The 22,826-nt window shown below is 36.7% G+C and overlaps 2 protein-coding genes across 2 annotated transcripts in view; one reads left to right on the top strand and one right to left on the bottom strand.

Annotated features, from left to right (window-relative positions):
- The window catches only part of LOC124289382 (WD repeat-containing protein 90-like), a 65,557-nt gene extending 65,350 nt beyond the window's left edge, over positions 1-207 (bottom strand). The window contains 1 exon segment of the mRNA XM_046726004.1: positions 91-207. Within this exon segment, the coding sequence (XP_046581960.1) occupies positions 91-100 (10 nt within the window). The 5' untranslated portion in view covers positions 101-207.
- A 14-nt stretch (positions 208-221) lies between these two features.
- Positions 222-22,826, top strand: part of LOC124289383 (MICAL-like protein 1) — a 66,408-nt gene continuing 43,803 nt past the window's right edge. The window contains 2 exon segments of the mRNA XM_046726005.1: positions 222-351; positions 4,828-5,018. Of these exon segments, the coding sequence (XP_046581961.1) occupies positions 4,870-5,018 (149 nt within the window). The 5' untranslated portion in view covers positions 222-351; positions 4,828-4,869.

The following is a 22,826-nucleotide window of genomic DNA, read 5'->3' on the forward strand; positions in this document are numbered from 1 at the left end:
AATGGATAGATATGACATCGCCGATAACATAATTAGAGGAACCGACAACAACAAAAAACTGCCAAATGCCGTCCCTTTGCAAAAACTTACGATGTGCCATGTCTGGATCTTTTGATTTCTATTTCTTTATCATAAATCGGTAAGTTTGTTGACACATTCAGAAAGTTTGTTTTGGTTTTGCCGCCATACTTCCGTCCCCGTGCGCTGATATTTCTGCGCGTCTTCCGTTTCCGATGTTGGTTGCCTCGCTCGTACACTGTAGTCGGCTAATGAAATGAGAGGGATAACGATGAGAGAGCCGACAAGTTGCCACGGAAGGAATAACAGTTATTAAGGAGATGTGTAATGAAAGTAAGTTGTTTACTCGATCTGATATTTAAGATGTATATTGTTGTTTGTGTATCATCAGTATATTTGTCGCTGTCTTGATTTACCCGCGAAATAGTGTACCTGCCGACGTCATCAGTGAACAAGGTAATAAACAGGTGCTTCTTTCAAATGTGTCAGCTGACTCGTTTGGCTGTATCAGCTATTAGTTATGGTAACTATTGGCAACATTTGCATATGTCGCAATAGCTCGGGGTTTTATGACATTATGTAATCAATATGAAAACCAATATTTTGAATACCACTTATATTTAGATTTTTTTATGAATTTAAAAATTCAAAATAATAAATTATTGAATTTTTACTTCAATGGATCTGCATTAACTTAATTTTAATAGTTATTTAATTTATAGCATTGACTTAATTTTGACAGTTACATAGTTGATAATTAAATTAAATCACAGGTAGTTAAAGATTTGTTTATAAATTATATACAGATCTGATATAGGTTTTTAAAATATATTAGTTATCTATCTACTTTGAGGAGGAAATGTTTTTTAATTTCTGAAAGCTATTTGATGCTTGCAATATTTGGTAAGAGTTCGGTAAGGTTAAGGGTTAGGTTTAGGGTTGGGGGAACGGAAGGAACTCTTTCCCAATATATTATAAACCTTTGAAAAAAATATTTCTTTCATAATTTCCTGAGTCAGTTTCCAATATGTATAACATTCATTACACATTTGGCCACTCAGAACGTTAGTTTTGATTATGTATTCATAATATTTTCCAAATCAATAGTTTAAGGTAAATACCAACGTCCAAAGTGATTAAAATGTAAATTTGTTATGTAAATGAGAAGCTATTAACACCAGTCACAAATTTGTAATGAGTGAAACTTATATTTATTTAACCATTGTTCTATCTGAAATAATCACATTTCTGAAACTTTTATTTGTCGTTCATAATAAAAACAAATTTTAATGTTTGTCAAAAGCCGTTATGGTTTCCAAGTCATCCATTGGCTCGTAACCACATTCAACCTGTAAATCATGCATGCTGGAAACATCAACCGTTATGAATTGAAAATGGGACCTTGTTTCCATGTTAACAATGACCATTAGGAGGGAAAGCGTTGCTACTTGTCTGGAAGCTATTTCATCTACAGGTGGCACGAGTTCCACCGGGTTGTTTGGACATATTACAACCATACTTCACTGTTCACCAAAGTTAGGGAGGAAATACTTGGAAGTTTTGCCCTTGGAACTAGTCTGATTACCAAGATTGACTCGGTTGTATGTGTTGAAAAGCATGTGCCTGTAGTGTTAATACTTGCTGTTGCCATATGTATGTGATCTGAAACCGTACCTGAAGTGGTTGCTGTTTCCTCATTCAAAATTCTGTTTTGTTGTTAGTTCAGCAAGTTCTAATAATAATCCTGTTAAACAAAATACCTGCTTCTTGAAATAAAAAAATTCATAATTCTGAGGGTAGTTATTTATGATTGTTAATCATTTGTGCCTCCTTTTAACATGTTTTAAATCATCTTATTCAAAGCTTACTAAATCTCATATTACCATAATTCTGTTTTTAACATGATTAAACTCACCCACTGAAAGTCATGAAGGTAGTTCTGTTGATATGTTGGTTCAATGTGCCCACTGTTCTATCATGTTTTTAGATTACAAAACTTCTGTAAAAGGTAATAGTTAAATGTCAACACAGATGTCTTTAGAAAAATCAATATTCAAACCTCATTTTGTGTCCATCCAAAAATATATTCCAATGACATGCATCTGTGATGTAACATCAGACATTCTAGTTTTGAAATACTAAATATTAAATTATTAAATACTATCAACATAATCAGAAAGTAACCGTGTCTGACCTGATGGCAAGTTGGGTCATATGATAAATTAAATATATATGACAGTATGTCCAGGCTGCTTCCTACATGATTTTGTTACATCTGTCACACGTATAATCTATCACTTGAGGGCTGGTAGACGAGCAATCGCTAAGGGTAGAGGTCAGGTCAGAGAGCGGGGGCCTCACAGTTCCTCAGTGGGATAGCTATATCATCAGTTATCAGATCATGGTAAACAGCAGTTGACTCACCTCACTTGGAGGGCTGTGTATCTAGTCGTGGGATTACACTTCCTTGGCCAGCCTCGTGGAAGACGTGTTTACATGATGTGCGAGGCGAAGTGAGCAGCTGTGAGTTTCAATTTGCTGTCAATTACTTTGAAATTTGGATTAAGTTTAATTATGTTTTTGTTTTTCTATCCATTTGATCCATGTCAAGCCACTTAAATATTCATAATGTATTGTGCGTGTTATGAGAAAATCTGGTGTCTTTACTTGTCTGTTTTGATATAGGTTTCATACTGAGCTTTAGACACTTGTCATACAAAGTAGTAATGAATGATGTACAGTTTTTGTTAAATATAAATCTGACAGCATAAGTTGATTGTTTTAAGGAAAGTTTTGATTTAATAGTTTGAGTTCACTCTTTGCATGTAGACTGAATGGTTGTCACAATTTTCAATCAATTATTGAAATATTTACTATTAAAAACAGACTTGGCTCCATGTTCTAAATTTGTATCATCTCATTAAATGTTGTCTGATAAATGATTGATACACTGTCCTTTGATAATTAGGGTAATTGTATGAAGCATAGCATCTTAGTTAGCATACAAAGTGGAGTTCTTCTGACATCAAGCAAAATCAATAAGATTTCAAATTCACCTGAACTTAGTGACTGCTAAATTCATACCTTGTTCATTAAAAAAAAATGTTTATTCATAATATGTACAAAATCACTTTTAAAATAAACAGAGACTATTGACATTTTATCTCAGGTTGACATGTATTGAATCGGATTAGTGGTGATCATTCATATTTGCCTGGAAGGATTGCCCCGAGAAGTAGATTAAGACAGGGTAATTACTTATCAAGTATATTTGTATTCATTGTGCTGTGACAACTAGCAGAGAGAAAGACATGAAATATGGGAGAAACCCAATCACCCCCTGTCGATTTGGGGGATGACTCACACGGTTGAAGGGGAGGCTGCATGCCTGGTCGCATGCATCTTGTGTCAAACTTAAAAATGACACAAAAGATTACAATTTTATTACAATATCACATGAGGCGAGGTATTAAATTTGTGTCTGCATTTAAGAGCCATTTTAATGCATTTGATTTCCGTACATTTGTAATTTCGTATGTTGGCCTTGACAACTCCATTTCAAGGACAAAGGTGTTTAGTATTTTCTCAATTTTAGCCTATTACTGAGATCACTTTATAGAATAAGACCATGATTTATATGATGTGAATGAATATGCTAAATAAATGTATCATTCATATCATTGTTAATACATTCTATTATGAAACTCGCAGTGATGGTGCGTGACAGTTTTTATGCCCAATGAAAATCATAAATGGAGATTTCTTGGTTTGAATCACAACACTGTACTTGAGGGAAAGAAATTTGGCATGACTCTCAGACCTAATTACATCTTTATCATAAGAGAAATATCAGCTAAATCTTGGGAGAAATCTACAGGTAAATTATTGTCAGTGATGTTCTTTTGAGTGTGGTGAAACCCAGCATGATATTGGAGTTAGTTTGCTGGTTACTTCCTAAGCATGCTTTGGCTTCACTAAAAGATTTAATAATTATACAGTCAAGGAATGTCATTGTACAGTAGATTACAATGTACCAATAGTTTATGTTAGTTTTTCCTGGTAAATTGGAATATGAATTTCATTAATGGTTGTAAAAATGGATAGGGCTTTTATTTACGCATACACTGAGACACAACAGAGACAATTCATTCTAGCATGCTCAAATGGCTTAACCTCAAGTGACTATCTAGTCATAATATTTTAAAATAATGATCTGATGTTCAGTACGATGGGGTTAATGGGTTTTTATTGTTCTTCTTCCATTTTGTAATTGGCTTTTATCAGCTTATGGATGTAAATTTATGAATTTATCTACTTTTGTTTTGCTTTGTCTCAATTCCATACAGAGATTCTCGTTAGTGAAAAATAGATTTGTTTTACTTTGTGTGTATTATATGTGATATATTTTGTAACGAGTTGAATCTTGAATTAATTATGTTTTTCTCCCCATCCAGGGCATTAGTCCATTATGACAAACTTCATAAATGTCAATTCCTGAATGTTAGTTCTTTTTGTTTTTGGTGACCATAGCAATAGATTTCTAGAATAAGAAAATGAAGAAATATCTATTTTCTTGCAGGGGAAGCAATAACAATTTGATTCAGTGTCTTTGATTAAGCATGAAAATAAGGCCTCCTGTCATAACCCAAATGTAACAAACTGCAGATTTTTTGGGTTGCTGAATCCAAATACCACAGCAGTGAACATAAAGGACCCTTAGGGCCCCTTAATTTCCAGTGAAGCCATTTGATTGCATTTTTTCAAAGATGAGGACTTCATGACTCACAGTATTTCAATTTTCTTTGCTAGCTGACTGACCAGTAGAGTTTAGGGCCAACAGCGCAGTCAGCCATGGCAATGACGAAGGTGAAGGGGCTGCAGATGTGGTGTCAGCGCCGCGTTGAGGGATACCGGGACGTCAACGTCGTCGACATGACCAAGTCTTGGAAAAGTGGCCTGGCCTTCTGTGCACTTATACACAAGTTCAGACCAGACCTAATGTAAGTGTTCATCTTTCAAACTGATTTCTTTATGGTGAAATTACAATACAATACATTTCTTTATGGTGAATTTACAATACCAGACATTTCACGGAGCAAGGAGTAGTATGTTTGCAAGACTTGAGATCGGATCTGTGAATGGTTTAAAAAATTAGTGAATCTGTGTTTACTGCAATAATGTTTCATAAAAATAATTTCGTTTTGTTTCACAACTTTTTTTGCTTTGAATTTGATTTGAGACAATTCTCTCTTTGTTTACCATATGTTTTGTTTTCAAGTTTGCTATTATTTATTAACAATAAACAGTGAGGTGCTTTCTGCAGCAATTCCCTTGAGTACAAGGGCCCAATATGAGGCCAAGGTTGTCCACATTGCATATGACCAGGTACATGTCTGCTGTACAAGTTGGGAAGAGACATATTTCTTTTACCTATCTTGTCCAGTTCTGCATACATCTTTCAATCTAACACAGATCAAATCTTAATCTCACCATGTCAGTGCTTGGATTTTTGGTGGTATTGCTGACATGAGACGTTTCTGCATAGTGTGCTGTACGGTGATGCTGTGTGAAACTGATTCTAATCATTTATCTTTTCTCCGTGTCTTATGTCCTCCATACTGATTTATTTTGTGGAAATGAAAACCTTCTGAAATGCTTCCTTATTTGTAAGAACTAACTAGGGGGTTGATCTCCAGTTTGTGTGTGTCTTACATTCTTTTCTGAAGACCTGTGATGGTCGATATTAAAATTGATCCTCAGCAACCAAGCCTTGTCGTAAGAGGCAACTATGAGATCAGTTGGTCTGACTCGCCGATTTGGTTGAAGTATGTCACCGTACCACACTTTCGTTGATTTTTATGCTGATTATATTAATCACCTGATTGTCTGGCCCAGAATCAATGATTTACATACCGCCACCATACAGCTAGAATATTGCTAACTGCAGACAACAACAAACAGAAGAAAAACGTATGCATGTAACTCTGAAGGTGGAAAAACTAGCATAGTGTTTTAGATACATAAATATTTTGTTGACATTGATATTTTTATAGTTGATTTGGATGTATGAATTGAGCAATAATGACAATGGGAACCTGGTAAGAGTTTCCGTATAAATCTGAAAGTCTATTTGGTCGTACTTGTAACCATCAGAAGTGATATCATAGCTAAAATGTCATGAAAATGCTGTATGATAGTTTAATGGGTGTCCACACGACGCAGTTGTGACCCCTAGGACTGTGTGTCTTTCTGTCCCAACTTACTGTGTTTAGAGTATACACACTATACACTTGTTTACCTGCTCCAGGAAATTGCAAATGGTAACCATTGGTCCTTGAGATATATTAGCTACAATATTAAATGTTTATTGAAGTGACAAATAAAAGTTATTGTTTTGACCTTGACATTGTGACAAAGGTCCTTAACTTTCTGCTTATGTTAAAACTCAGGTCCAATATTCCTATGAAACTGCTCACTATGAATAGGTGGAAAATTTCATAAAATTTCTGTCAAGACCATCTAGATATGTGGGCTTGGCCTTTTTTGTTGGAGATGAGGCCATTATTACGATAGTTAGTGTATATTATATATGATTCCTTGCCACTTGTAACAGGACTGCCTCCGTGGTGTAGTGGTTAGAGCGTCCGCCCGGAGAGCGGAAGGTGGCGCGTTCGATCCCAGACCGCGTCATACCAAAAGACGTTAAAATATGGTACTTGTTGGTCCCTGCCTGGCGCTCGGCATTAATGGGTACAACAAAGACTGGTCGGCTCAGAGTCAGTATAATGTGTCTGAGTGGGGTATTCATGCTTCACTGCGGCATGGTATCTCAGTGGTCTAGCACTATAAAAAAACCAGCTTCAGTCTGGGCTAGTACAAGCAGCCGCACATACACATACACACGCATGCATGTCGTCATATGAGCGAAATATTCTCAAGCACGACGATAAACCCAATTTCACCTCACCTCACCTCACTGGTAACAGACCTAGAAAACAGTGTCCCACTTAAAAGCCAAACTAACCTCATATTACATATCGGGGTCTAGTGGGATGTCAGTTAAGGATGCGAGTTTGCTGACCAAGGATTAAGCTCCCTGGTTTTTGTGTACTCTCACAACCTAACCTGTGTGAGGCACGCAAATATTGTTTGGTCAACAGCATCCGTTAAGCTTTTGTGACTTTCTCAGATGTAGGGGGATAAAACAAACACTAGGTGCTGACCACCTCACGATTATCGAACGTTAGGAGTTCAGTGACACACTTCGACTTTACCTGTATTTCTGACACACAGATGTTAACCATCAGTTTGGTTCTATGGCAATGTGAAGCGACTTCTGTTCCTATATCCATTGGCTGAATGTATTTGACTTTGAATGTGATGTTAGGATGTTAAGCCTTATCTATATATAGTTTTAGCAAGAGTATTCAGGACCACAACAGAACAACATTCAACAGAACAGCATCCTTAGAAACCCATTTCCTTTTATTTGACATTTGCTTTTCCTAAGGCCAAACAATCCTTCACTTGCGTTTGACGATATCTGAATAAATATCATTGTTTGAGTTCTACCTAGTGTCTCATTTATCTAATCCTGGCGGTTGTCGCTGGTTGATGCTTGACATGGTGGCTACAGTAATCTCTTCCTAAAGGCAGGAGTGACGTTATCGTGCACACTGTAACTGAATAATCCTGACAACATAGGTTTGAAAAATATGCACCAAGTCAGTCAACATTACACACTATTAAATTTTAATAGGAGATATATTTCTGGACAATTAAATCTGGGACCCTACCCACGAAATGTTCATAGCACTATGCCATTCGTAAGCCTGTGGTAAAGTTTAGAGTTACGATATGTCGTAACGTTACTAACGCTTTGTGGATTTGGACCCTGGTCAATTACATCTCTGTCCGGTCTAGAAGAAAATGTTATTGCTGTGTCTGAAGCTGAAGCATTGTCACTGTGTAATAAGGATGATCATTAATTGTTAGGTTGATACACATCAAATAGGAGTTAACAGACAAGTAATGAGGGTTGTGAATAACTGAAATCAAACTTAGATCACTATTAGAACTATCTTGTCCAACTTGACCCTTGTCAAGTGTATTGAACCTTTATCAAGTGTATGGGAATGTGGGCTGGTAGGTGCAATATTGCTTATTCAGCATTAATCATATACGTGATTTCATATATGAATTTGGATAAGCATATGTGGAGTCACAGAATCCATGACTTGACATATGTGACCGACTATTACATGTGGATCCAGTCAGTATGGCCAATGTACAGTTATAGTTCAGCTCGTGTGAAAGTAATGCAATGTGCGCAGGTGCGTGATGGTTATGTTCTACCAGATGCTCCTGTACTGCATTGTATGATCAATAATGTATTATCTGCATCCCTCTGGATTCACCAGACCATGACCGTCTAATGTCCTGCTCGTCGCAGTGTATAACTGGATTATTCATGTTCTGTGACTTTCAGTATTTTTGACACAGAGATATTTTGTAATGTGCTTTTCAGTATGATAAATTTTCTTGCAAAAAGGTTTTTCAATTCATCTCCATTTTGAGAACAAGTGCTGATAATGTTTGTTCTTTAAGATAACAATTGTTGAATTGTTTATAAGTTTATATAATTTTTTCTAGTTATCATTGTCATAAGTACAGTTATTGATTACTTCTTGAATTAATTTTTGATAAATTGCTTCAGTTCTGGAGATATTTGTAAATTGTGAAAATCTGAGCATGGTGTAATTCCTCATTTTGACATATTAAGCATTTTTAGTATGTTGGGTTTTGTTTGGGTTTTTTTTCAGTTTTAGCTTGTACTCCTGTACTAAACTGCCCCTAAACTGTCATCCATGCTGTTGTTTGTGATAACATGTATCTTGTTCTTGAGAATAAATGAAAAACAAGCTGATCTTGGTCAGGCAAGATTGAAGTTAAAGGCTATGTATGTCCTGCAGCAGACTAACGCTTAGTCTCCGAATATACATAATTTTGATTGTAACAAGTAAACCCGTTTAAATTGAAAAGGAGCCCCAGGTAGACCAGAGATTCAGAACGTAAGGAAATCTAGACTTGCTTCATTTAGGGCTTTAGCATTGCAGGGAGGGATAAGCTGTAGGGAAAATAATGTGGTTCAGGCACAGTGAGACAGACTAGGCCTGCAGAAACATGCATCCATGTGTCTTGAGTGCAGTTTTACGTCACATCGGCATTATTTCAGCCATATAGCGACGAGACCAAGTAGGTATTTATGAGGTGAACAGCATCATGTTTTAGTTCTTGGTACTCTACTGCCAGACTTGCCATAACAATAACCACAACAATTTCAATATTTTATTAGTTTTAAAAAAACCAGGTCATGATTGATAACTGGTCCTCTTTCTAAAGTTTGAAAAAAATAAGACAAATTATTGCAGCAAACATCAAAGGTGGTGGTTTTTGGAAGCCTTCTTGTATCGCAGTGATAATGTTTACGGTTGTTTGATCGGAAAACATCATGGCCGATCATGTGTCTTTGAGGTGTAGACATTGATTGATAAGATCAATTCAGGTTTTCCCTTCATTACAGCTGGTGATACGTTGTTTGTGTTTGACAACTTCAATCATTCCTGCTAAGACTGACAATTATCACAGGCCATGCATGTCTGCAAAGTCCCCATTAAAATAAGAAATAATTCAGAAAGAATATCACCAATATAGTTTAACAGGACAGTTATAATATAGTTTGTATGCTCGATCCATTGGATCACAGACATCAGTACACGACTCAAAAACATGTGAAAGGTGGAGAGTAGTTTTTTCCCCAAAAACTTTCATATAGACCTCACAATAATGTTTGAAATATCCTTGGAAGTCTCCTATACTTTATTAAGCATGTTTCTTCAATTCTCAAGATAAAGAGACTATGGGAGTCCTATATGTTATATACTAAAACAAGTTTTACGAAAATGTTGTCATTTCATCAACTAAATGTTGGTCTTGTATATCCTCTAGTATGAGAATAGTAAAATTCAAGAAGGGCAAGTGATTTGCCTTCAGTACTACCACTTCTACCTCCAGGCAGATAGCAATCTGTAGCAGATAAGAACATGACTTAATTTCTAACCCTGGACAATATGGTGATCCAGATTAAACATGGCTACGCATATGCAGTCTCGTGACAAGTGACACTTTCCAAAAATAGTTATGTTGCATCAATAGTATCCATTCTTGTTTTTTGCTGATGCTTAAAGTTATATATCTGATCCAGTTACTTTTTTCATCAATACGTTTTGATGAAATTCATACTCATGCATGAAATTTGGAAAAAAATAGTCATATAACAGACAACCTGTCATATAACGGACATGATTGACCAGCTAGTGATGATTCAGCCATGTCTTCTACCCCAGCCTGCAGCATGGCGGTGCTGTGAAGAGGGTAACACTGGCATTCAGTCACACAGCATCATTAACATGGCTGGTGTCATCAGTAGCAGTGATGTGACCTTCCTGTCTGGTCACCGGAGATAGAGTGTATCTCTGGGTCGTGGTGACCCCACCTGGCTGTTGACGACGCCACCTCCGTTAGACTTACATGTTGTCCCAGAAATACATTAATGTACGAGGTCAATAGGAACTTCTACAGAATCCACAAGTATTAGAGCATCACTCAAATCTTTTAGTTTAACAGAGATGAAAAGAGTATAAGTAGGCTGTTGGTGCTGAAAAGGCAGTGATTTTTGAATGGTGGTATAGCAATATATGCTCTGGGTCTGTGAAAGAGACTAAAAGCCCATCTGTATATATGGGTTTGTTTGTCCGTTAGCTGGCTTTTGGGGAGGGGGTAGGGGCTTAGTCAGTTGATCTTGGGTAGGGTGCCTTAAGCTGATTCTGATGCCACTTCAACATTTAATTTCCAAATATTGCCATTTACTATGTTGTCATCAAATGTGTTGGGTTGGTTTCCTCTACGATCAATGTGATCCCCCAGCCCAAACCACCACCCTCCCCTTCCCAAAAAAAACAAATTTCTTTCTTATTACTGTTTTATGTAATTTTTTAAAATGTAACACTAAAACCTGTGAGGAACCTGTCTGATAATGTCCTTTTGATGATCTTGTCTCAATAATGGAATCATTTCAGCATAACATCACAAAATCTAAAAGTGTACTCCACTTGGGAATTACTTGATTGTATTCCTGAAGTAAATAAAGGATAATCAAGTTAACTTGTCGTTGATTCCCTTAAAGATCACATATACTCTAGGGGGGTACAAATATATAAATCACTAATTGGCATCGTTATAAATGACACCCCGTCATTAAAACTACTCATTTCGATCATTTCGCACTCACAAACAACCCATTTAGCACGAACTGCGGGGTCCTGTGGAAATCTGTGCATGGTGACACCATCCCCCAACCTTAGGAGCAATTGACGACAACGCAACGATTCGGCATGTCTTCGTTGATGTCCAGAAATCATCAAAATGACGAGCTTGCTACACACTTTATATACAACCAACTGAAAATCGTTCCTCATATGACGTCACTGCAGTGCTCTGGCAACAGAGTTACGTAACCTGTCTGTGGTTTCGTTGGCGGGCGCAAGTGAAGCAGGCGACTTTTTGGCAACTTTTGATCGCTCGGTGTTAATTAACCACAAGTTTTTTAAGAATGTATTTGGTGTTCCGCCTAAGACTAACCACAAATCTTTCATATGTAATGGTTAAAAGAGTACAAAAAAACAAGTTTATATGTTCTTTAATAGTAAGTGATCAGCAATAATTTTTCAAATTTGAAATACAAATATTCAAATATTCCGAAGCATGATTCCTGTATTTGATCCTTCATTCTATCAAGGTGTTACCTGGACTAAATGCTTCTTGGAGGGCAAAAGCACCTATTGCATTAGATCCAAACACTGATTATTTATACCATAAATAGCTAACACTCAGCAACTGGATGTGTTTCTGGTACATATATATGTATCTGCAAAATATTGGGCAGATTGGGATCAGCTTAGGAATATATTAATGTTTGTATGATTCTGGAATTCATACCTGAGAAAATTATGGAGTGTTGGGAATTGGTTAAAATCTCATAATTGATGATTGGTTTCTAACAACCGACCAATCATCGAAAAAAATTGGTTAGCGTCATTAATGAAATTTGTTAATGCACATAAAAATAAGGAAAAAACATGTAGTTCTTTTGGGTTTTTTGGCAAAATTTCACATCTTTAAAGGATGACTAGTATGTCAGGAACATAAATTTCTTAGAGTCTTTAAGATAAATCAATCATGACTTGAAACGAACTTTTAGTGCTTATGAAATGTAACAGACAAAACCAACCTTTTGAAAAATATTATTTTTCCTTATCCTGACTCATGCTTATTGCTTGTCTTCTTCTTCTTGCGAACATAGTGGAACACGTGTATCTCCCAATTGAACTCTCTCCTTCTTCGCCCAGTGAGCTGGACGTGAGAGCACCTGTGTCTCCCGACACATATATCCTTTATTTATGTTTAGTTTATGAAAACAAGTGTTCCAGAATTGTTTGTGTTCGATTATGAGAAAACATGATCGATTGCTTGGTCGTTTAGTCACTGCTAGTGTCACTTTAGTGTCTGAACAAACTAAACAGCAACACCTTTAATCAGGTATTTACAGTAAGGTACCAGGGCTTCAGTATTTTGTTACTTTAGAATCAGTTTATCCGAGACACCCTGTTTGCTGCACTTGAGCCCTCTGTGATGTACGGCATGACCTCAAGGTGTTGATTCAGCCCTCTTCCCTATACCCGAACCACCCATGTTAACAACACATGCTTGGGTCATTGGGGTCACTCACTGCTACACTCAATTACAAAGTGTTCACATCTCATCAACCATTGATAAGTTTCAGTTGCAAAAGTTTAGAATTTTTTTATTTCAACCCATGTTTATTTTCACTTGGGAAATTTTGGTCACTTTTGTTGATTATTTAAGTGTTGAGATTTAGATAACTACCTTGCCTGGCATTTTAACCCCATTAATACCCACTTATTCTCAGTCCACTTTCAACATTCACAAGTCCATTAGCAAATAGTCTACACCTCTCACCTCCTTACCTGGACAAAGTCCACTTACCTGACCAATTACCTGTGTGAGCCTTCGTTACCCTGCCAGTACACCTTGTTCTGAATACAAACCAGTGGTGTCAAGTGAACAAATTTGCACGGAATTTCTTTTATCCTTGTTGGGCAAATCAGAAAAACAAAGCATCCAAATTCATGGTTCAACAGAAAATATGGAATTTTTTCCATGTCAGATTACTTTTTCAGCAGAGTTAAAATAATTTTTTTGATGATGTTTCCTGTGGCATGTAAATCTGCCATTTCAAAATACAGTGACATTACTGTGAGAGAGAATGTTTCCGTTCTTCTCTGAGCACATGTATGATTGTGTGATTGCTTTGTCATTTAATACCACACTCAGCAATATAAAGGCACATGACAGCTTCCTGCAAGTAGTGAGTGAGTGACTGAGTATGGCTTTATGCCGCTTTTAGCAATATTCCAGCAATATCAAGGCGAGGGACACCAGAAATGGGCTTCACACATTGTACCCATGCTGGGAATCGAACCTGCATCTTCAGCGTGACAAATGCTTTAACCACTAGGCTACCCCACCGCCCCTCCTGCAAGTAGTGAGTGAGTGAGTATGGCTTTATGCCGCTTTTAGCAATATTCCAGCAATATCAAGGCAAGGGACACCAGAAATGGGCTTCACTCATTGTACCCATGCTGGGAATCGAACCTGCATCTTCAGTGTGACAAATGCTTTAACCACTAGGCTACCCCACCACCCCTCCTGCAAGTAACAGTTTGAAACCATACGAAACAGTGGTTGATATTAAGAGCATGATGGTATGAAAACAAGTGATCAGCCAAGACACAATTACAACCAGCATATTTTGCGTGGGACTACTCTTACATGGGACACCCATGGACACTGAATGATTAGGGTAAATAAAGGCACTCCCAGCATTGCTCTTTGTCATTTCGTTGCTGTGATGTTTACATTAACGAGACGGAAGGTAGTTATATGACGTCTCCTTCACAACTAGTTATCACTTGTACAGCTGAAGTGCCAATTCATAATGTCTTATCACCAGTGAACATCAAATGAGCAATGTCAGTCTCCATGGCTACAAATCTGGTGCTTGAATTCTTGGGTTTAAGACTATGGTTATCATCTGCCATTAATGGAAGTGAAATATGATGTATTTTTACACTAAAGTGTCTCCAGATATGCTTATTAGTTTTACGATATCATGAATTAGTCATACAGTTTCAATGACTTTCAGTGTAATAAGATAATAATGTTTATTCTGTCTCCGGTGAAATTAAATCTTTAAAGCCTATGAATTAAGAACAAGTAATATTATTGATACATTCATGATGAAGTCATTGTCAGAATATTTACAAATGCAGTACGTTGATAAAACTGAAAGTGCAGATAGATATATGCGACATACATCATCAGAAGCTTGTAGAACATTTCTAAGATCAAATTAAAGCATAAATGCCTGTTATGTTCAAACTGTCACCTTTCATACTTCATAAATGTCTACGTTTTTAACGAAAGTCTTTTGAAATCAGATATACTTGATTTCATTTGAATTTGTTATCAGTATTTAAAAATTGTTGTGATACATAATGTATTGTTGAAATCACTATCATTTTCATTTTGTGCAATATACAAATTTTTCAGTTATTATAATTAGGGTTCTGACAAGGGCCCTTTGACTTTCATACACTGCTGAAGTATGTGACAGTACAACTATTAATGAAATTATGTACCACTCCTGCTATGATTTGTGACAATTGGTTCAATCTTACATAAACATCCAGGTACCCGTAGAAATTATTTGCACTGCAGTAAGACGGGAGGTGTGTTTCTTCAGGATTCCCACGCTACCTTTCAATGAAAACCTCACAACGTGGGCTTGAAATTAGGTCAAATAATGTATGCAAACTCATTGGAGATCTATAGAGGGGATATAAATTCTTTATCAAATATTTCTTGTTTGTATCTCTGACGGAAATTGTGGAGGTGGATAACTCTCATAATGACCGAATTTTACAATGACTAGATGGATATAGACTCTAAATATAGAAAATAGACAGTAACGACCATAAGATCAGGTATGGTTGACCTGCTGTCGGTTGAACTTGTTTTGTGATATAATGAGTGTACTGATGTTTTGTTGTCTGTTAAAAGAACCATTATGCGTTGAAGATTCTTGATATCTTGAACTAATAACAGAATTATGTTCAAGGAATCTGCAAAGCAACTTTTCGCAAAGTGATGTATTTCTGACAAAAAGTTATGTTATTTCAGTTGAATCTTTATCAAAAGTTATGTTTTGGACAGCCTGGTCTCCATTCCATCTTTGGAATGATTACACTTTTGTATTATTTACATATAGACATCGTGCAGTGACTGCTTCTTGAAACAGAAGCTTGAGCACTAAGAATGTCTTATGCCTTATGACCTAGAGAACTAAGATTTGCTTTATGGAATAGGACCTAAAGCTCTAAAATAACTTTGTGGTACAGGACCTAGAAAGGTTTGCTGGATGGAACAGGACCTAGAGCACTAAGATTTACTGGGTGGAACAGGACCTAGAGCACTAAGAGTTATGGAACAGGACCTAGAGCACTAAGATTTGCTTGGTGGAACATGACCTAGAGCACTTTTTGGAACAGGACCTAGAGCACTAAGATTTACTGGGTGGAACAGGACCTAGAGCACTAAGATTTGCTGGGTGGAACAGGACCTAGAGCACTAAGATTTACTGGGTGGAACATGACCTAGAGCACTAAGATTTGCTTGGTGGAACAGGACCTAGAGCACTAAGATTCACTGGGTGGAACAGGACCTAGAGCACTAAGATTTACTTGGTGGAACATGACCTAGAGCACTAAGGTGGAACAGGACCTAGAGCACTAAGATTTACTGGGTGGAACAGGACCTAGAACACTAAGATTTGCTTGGTGGAACAGGACCTAGAACACACTGGGTGGAACATAAGATTTACTGGGTGGAACAGGACCTAGAGCACTAAGATTTGCTTGGTGGAACAGGACCTAGAGCACTAAGATTTACTGGGTGTAACATGACCTAGAGCAGTAAGATTTACTGGGTGTACATGACCTAGAGCACTAAGTCAGGAACCTACCCCATGTGTTGTGTTCCTGATATAGCAAAGCTTGCAGCCATTGTGATGCATAGGCTGGATTGAGAGGGACATTTAAGGATTGCATGATCAAGCACCCATTAGAAACAAGGCAGATAGCAAGCTTCATGGTGCTGTTACTTCCTCCAAGTCATTCATATCATCTTCTTTGACACTGATAAATTGAAATCCGTTGTAACTTTAGCAACTGAATATTTTAATGATTTTTCTTGCATCATGATTCATTTATGTTTCTGTAACAGCACACAAGACTATTATGTTGTTAAGTATTAGAGGTGAAGTTTGGGGTAAATTTCATATACCATAGGTATCGACTTGAAACATGATACCTGACGGTGGCTCAGCCCTGATCATTACATCCCTGCTGTATCAATATATATCAATAATTAAGTCCAAGCTGCAAGAGACCCGAGTTTAATCAAGCAAAAGACGAGCAATCAATTTCCTCCTTGCAAAGTAGAAGACGTTATTGGCAATGTTGATGATGTGGCGTGTGTTCAATAAAGATTCACGTAAAAAGAAATTGTAGGAAATATTCAGGCAGGGAGATATGGTTCCATAAGTTTACTGAAAATAATCATTTAATCACAACCAATAAAAATATGGCATGGAGACATATTGTTCCAACATCCCGGGATACAACAACTGGTGATGAAGATTATTGTGAGAAATAAATATTTTATCATTTTGAAGATAATGTTTACCCCAAGTCTTGCAAATTCTGATTTATACTATGTATTTATCTCACACTGAAAAGAAATAGGAGTAATGTTGCCATTGTAAAATCAGTCATTTTTATCAATTATTTGTGTCAATGTTACCAATGTTTTAGGCATGTTTAGGCTTGAGACTCTTCACATAGTGGATGATCAGACCAATCCAGAGTGTTTACACACTGATATATAGACTGACCTCATTGCAGTCAGTTTAGCTGAATACTGATTCCCAATTTGGACAATTGATCACTGATTCAAGGTGTACAGTGTCCTGAATAATTAACTGATTAGTGAGAAGTAAAGTAACCAGTACTTCCAGCTCAGACACAGATCAAACAGATGGCCACACATTCACAGATAGATATTAAATAGGTAGGCCAACTGACAGATGTCATTGAAGGCAGATCCAATTTATCACATATCTACTGACCTAAATGGCTTGTGCAATAAATTGTGTGATCTTAACACACCTATCATATGCCAAATGTGAACCAGTCATTCAAGCAAATATACTTATCATTTTATAAAATATCAGCAGTTAAGACACTAGACTAACAATTAGTCTCTGAAATGAACATATTTTACAGAAAATAAACTGTTAATAAAAAATAATCATAAAATATTATGAAAATGAGCCTAGAGACTTTCTTCATTTTCAGAAACTGTGGAAATCTAGACTTGCCACACATTCTATATGTGCATGGGTTTTCTTGGAGATATGTGTTTCAGGGCATGTATGACAGGCTTTTAACACACTAAATGTACCAGTGCTGATAAATCAAGAAAATGTCAACTTGTGTTGTGAGGTTGAAGCTGCCACTTGAGTTGAGATAAGATTTAGAATAACACTTGTGTACTGTACACCCTAGTCAACATCGACTCCCGACTCCTGGCTGTTTCTTCTCACATCAGGTAAAGGCACACCAGTATATTTCTTGTTCTAAGTTTCGACAAAGAAATATATACATCTTTGGTTTCCCTAATCATTATGCCAAAAATATTCTTTCAACAGGATATTCTTCCATCAGTATGTTTTGGTAACTATTTTATAATCACAAATCAGAACATTTTTACCAAACATGGAACATGTAGTAATGACTTCAAACAGCATATACACCTGAATAATATCCACTAGTTGGGGTGGGTGGAGTTGGTATTTTACACTGTGCTCAGCAGTACTCTAGCTATGTGATGTCCCATGTCTGGACCAGACAAACCAGTGATTTAATTTTATCAACAAACGATGTTGTTGGAAACATGAAATGACCAAGTGACCACATTTATCCAAAGTCCATACAGTAGAACAGCATAAGTTACAGGTGACCAGTTTTATGTAGGAATGAGATGAAAGACTCCATTCCTGTGTGAATTTTATCAGAAGAAAAAGGTTTGGACATTTCACAGCCAAATTCACCAACTGAATCTGGCAAATTTAGCATGATGTTCCAACACAGTGGCTCTCATCATCAAATTATGTGAAGTCAGATGTCGCCTCAGTTGTTTGAATTTTCCATGGCTTTGTGAAACTGATGACACAGAGATTGCTGGTGGATGTATGTCACAAAGGTTTGAGTCATTGCTCCACAATGTATGTGCAAAATCATCAGCCATGAAGTCCCAGTTATCACTGGCTTTTGAACACTGGGAAGCCTACACACTTTATCTTCGGTGAATGTGGCAGCATACCCACTCATGTTAAGGCTATGACTAACTGATAGATGCTTTTGTCCAAGTATAAAGTGCCCCCTTATTTTCGACTTCTAATCCTTTTCCTTGTATGCTATAAAGGTAAGGGAATAAAATGGTTTAGTTGTCACTCATTCGAACTGTTGGAGATGTAGGAGTGAGTATGGTTTTAAGCGGATTTCATCATGGCAGGGGTCACCAGAAATGGGCTTTAACCAATGTTGGGAATTGAACGCAGGTCTTCGATGTGATGAGCAAACGCTTTGACCACTAGGCTACCCCACTGCCTATGTGATAAAATGATGGTTAATAAATAATAATTATTCATTTATATAGCCTAGTATCCATCTGACAAGATGCTCACTGGATGCTGGAGGTGTATTCCCTATCTCGAAGTGGCATCTTGTAACAAACTGTAGTATCATTGAAGGCAGGGTTTGGTTTTGGTCTACAGCAAAAGAGAATACAAAAGTTGAATCTATAAGCCAATCCTATGTTTACGTACTCTTGTTATGTCATGAAATATTGTGTTTGGTCATATCAATGAAAATAATGATCATTCGATGCAAACGTAATTCTTTTATTTTCATATACATTTTTTACAATAGCAGAGTGTGAGTGAGTGAATGTTGGATTAGGCTCCAATGAGCTTTATCTTGCAACCTGAAATTAATTATTTTGGCCGAACCAGTGGTTGATGGTATGCGCCATGCAATGGGGGTTTAGCCAACAGTCTGGTCCTGCAGTAGCATTAAAGTAGCTTCACGACTAGTACAGACTGCTGGAGACATGTTCAACCCGGAGTTACACCCACTCCTTCACTGCCTAGATGTCACACAAGTGCTGGCCACATTCAGGATTTAATATGGCAACTCACTGCATTCTGATACATGTATCACATTTCAGAACACTGTTTGCCTCATATTACCAATGCATTGTAAGTGATTTTATAGAAATGTTTTTGATAAGAATCTATAGGAATCTGACAAACTCAGAATGTTGAACCTGTGCATATCAAGTTATTCTGTTAAATCCAAGAATTAACAAAATTCATTACAATCGAGTGAGTAAGCATTTTCTGATGTAACCAACATGCTGACACCAGACATTTATGTCATAAGTGGCTTATTCAGTAATTGTTTGTTTTTCTAAAGGTTGCCAGGCTACTTTTAGATTACATTGTTCACTTCTTTCTAAAAATAGGCCAGTCATGGTGGAATGTGTTGTGTGTCAAGAAACATTTATTCTTGTATCTCAGTGTTTTCTGAAGTATGTCCGGTATTCAAGCCAGATATGTTTGAGTTGGGTGATAACAGGTGGAAGACTTCAAACTGAACGAACTGTACAAATGTATATTCCCTCAGTGTTGCTGTATGTAGTTTAGCCATTACTCTCCTAATGTAGAGAGTACCTGTGAAATTTGTTCATCAGTGGTGAGTCCGCCCTCGTATGACACCTCAATTGTTCTGTTAGAAGGGTTGCTGATATAGGCCACCCCAAGAGTAGTACTTTCAGACAGGTAGTTGTTATTCAGAGTAAGTAGAAAGGTACTAAAGTGTGGTTTTGAAATTCAACAATTTTTCCAGTTTTTTATTTGATTGTTTGATATTCTTCTAACCTGTGAAGATTACGGTTAGAATTGATCTTCGGCAACCCATGTCTGTGGTAAGAGGCAACTGACAGGATTGGGTGGTCAGGCTCGCTGACTTGGTTGACACGTGTCATTGTATCCCAATTGCGTAGATAGATACTCATGATGTTGATCACTGGATTGTCTGATTCAGACTTGATTATTTACAGACTACTGCCATATAACTGGAATATTGCTGAGTGTGGCGTAGCAATAAACCAACAAACAAACAAATGATATTCATCCACAGATTATACAGGTATCCATTTCTATGGGGAAGTATTATGTATCTGTATCAGTAGACACCATCAAGCAAAACCTAGGAAATGGAATGTCACCTTTGTTAGTTTTAACACCACAATCTTGTTGAAGGATACTCAGTAACAAATGAGTTATGAATGAACAACACCTTGAAGTTGACTATCATATATCTGTGACTCACCACATCTCAAATTGTAATTGATAGCGGATGAGTGACAGTATTTAATCAATATATGTAGGAATGGTGGTCACAACAACAGATGAGATAAAGGCACAAACCCTCTACCTGTCAGACCACAGACTGATGTGTAGCAGAGAAATTAATTGCATATGGTGTTGGGAATTGGTGAAAATCTCATAATTGATGATTGGTTTATAACAACCGATAAATCATCGAAAATGATTGGTTAGCATCATTTATGAAATTTATTTTTGTTAATGCACATAAAATAAAGAAAAAACCCTGTTGCAGTCTTTTTGGGGTATTTTTGCAAATTGCACATCTTTAAAGGATGACTAGTATGTTAGGAACATAAATTCCCTGGAGTCTTTAAGATAAATTCAGTCATGACTTTGAGCAAGCTTATAGTGCTCATGGAATGTAACAGACAAAACCAACCTTGTGAAAAATATTGGTAATGCAAACAAGTGTTCCAGAATTGTTTGTGTTTGATTATGAGAAAACATGATCTATTGCTTTGTCGTTTAGTTACTGTGACCAATCTTTGATTATTTCCATTAATCGGACCACCACCACTATATACCCAATATTCAGTATTTAGGTGTTATATGGATCATGATGTGAACTATTAAATAATTTAATATTGAAAATTAGGGGGGAGTTAACCTTTGTTTTGTTGAGTATATACCAGTAGTGTAATGAGCAGTTCTCACAGAGGTCACTTTTATGTTTTCAGTTTTTATTTTTCACTCGGGTCAGGTTTTTTTTGAAGAATACGACATTCAACATTCAAAACACAGTTTCCTTGTTTTTTACATTTTATGTGTTTTTAAAATGAAGAAGACTTTTTTAATTATTAAGAATAAGTACAAAAACAAGCAAATATCCTGTCAGATGTTACATGTCTGCAAGGAGTAAACAATTTGTAGGTAAATTCCATGGTAACTCAACCATGAAGCAAGTGTATGTACACTCATGAGATAAGTCTCTGTATAACCCCCATGATTAAACGTCCCTTTAGCCATTGAATACTGGCAACTTGACTAGCTGGGGAACTAATAAACTGATATGTGATACGTGACCAAGCCTTGGCTGTTCAAACTAAGCTACTGCTGGGCCTCATCTAGCCTTGCTCCAAGGCTGTACTGAAATCTGAGTCCATGGATGTATAGTAATTCTGCCCCTCAAAGAGGCAAGTCAAGACTAGCTCTCTGAGGACCCCAGTCTGTTATATTATTTTTTAGAAATTATCATTTAAACTTCCAATTTTCACCTTATAGACTTGTGCAAGTCTAGGCCTCATCCACATCGATAACAGCTCAGAGTTCTTGATGTATAACATATAAAAGAAATTAATTACATTGGATAATGTCATACAGTGTTCTTGTCAGGATATTGCTAATACTAGGCTTATGGATCATGTTTAAATATTAATATCCTTTGCCGTATTGAACTGCCAGTTCCACTTGTCAGGTATGAGACATTACATTTGATGTTTTTAGTGAGCGCACTACTCAACTGTTGATATGGATTAGAGGTTTTCTACTATTTAAATATTGATTTTATTTGTTGTTGTAAACTCCTCTGAGCCATATTCCAGATATTTGAGTGCATTCTATAATTATTCAAGTCCAGACGTCCCAGTGATTGACCAATGATCCGTGCCAATGGGTTACAGTGACCCGCAAACTGCAAAGTCTCCCATCCTATCCCATACACTACAGCAATATTGGCTCTACCCTTGAGCATCAAAGTCTCATTTTAAGTATCTAACTTAAACAAACTAGAATTTCTAGAAATGAATCTACAATTAATCTATCAAAATTGGTGAGGGTACAATTAACATCCTTGTACTTCTTGCAGTAAGCTGACATATTTCAACTGACATAATAGAAACAACAACAAGAAGTAAAGGTTTCTGTTAAAAAGTTACTATTGTTATTTGTTACAATTTTCTTTTAGATCCATTTGTAGCAAAATGTCTTCCAATCTGAGAGTTTAGTTGGAATATGAATCATCCTGACGTCTCCCACTCCCAACCTGTAACAGAAACGTCAAATGATTATGAAGTTGAAGAGAACAGGAAAACAATGA

Source organism: Haliotis rubra, unplaced genomic scaffold, assembly GCF_003918875.1.
Source record: "Haliotis rubra isolate DU_JTF1 unplaced genomic scaffold, ASM391887v1 Scf44, whole genome shotgun sequence".
Taxonomy (NCBI): domain Eukaryota; kingdom Metazoa; phylum Mollusca; class Gastropoda; order Lepetellida; family Haliotidae; genus Haliotis; species Haliotis rubra.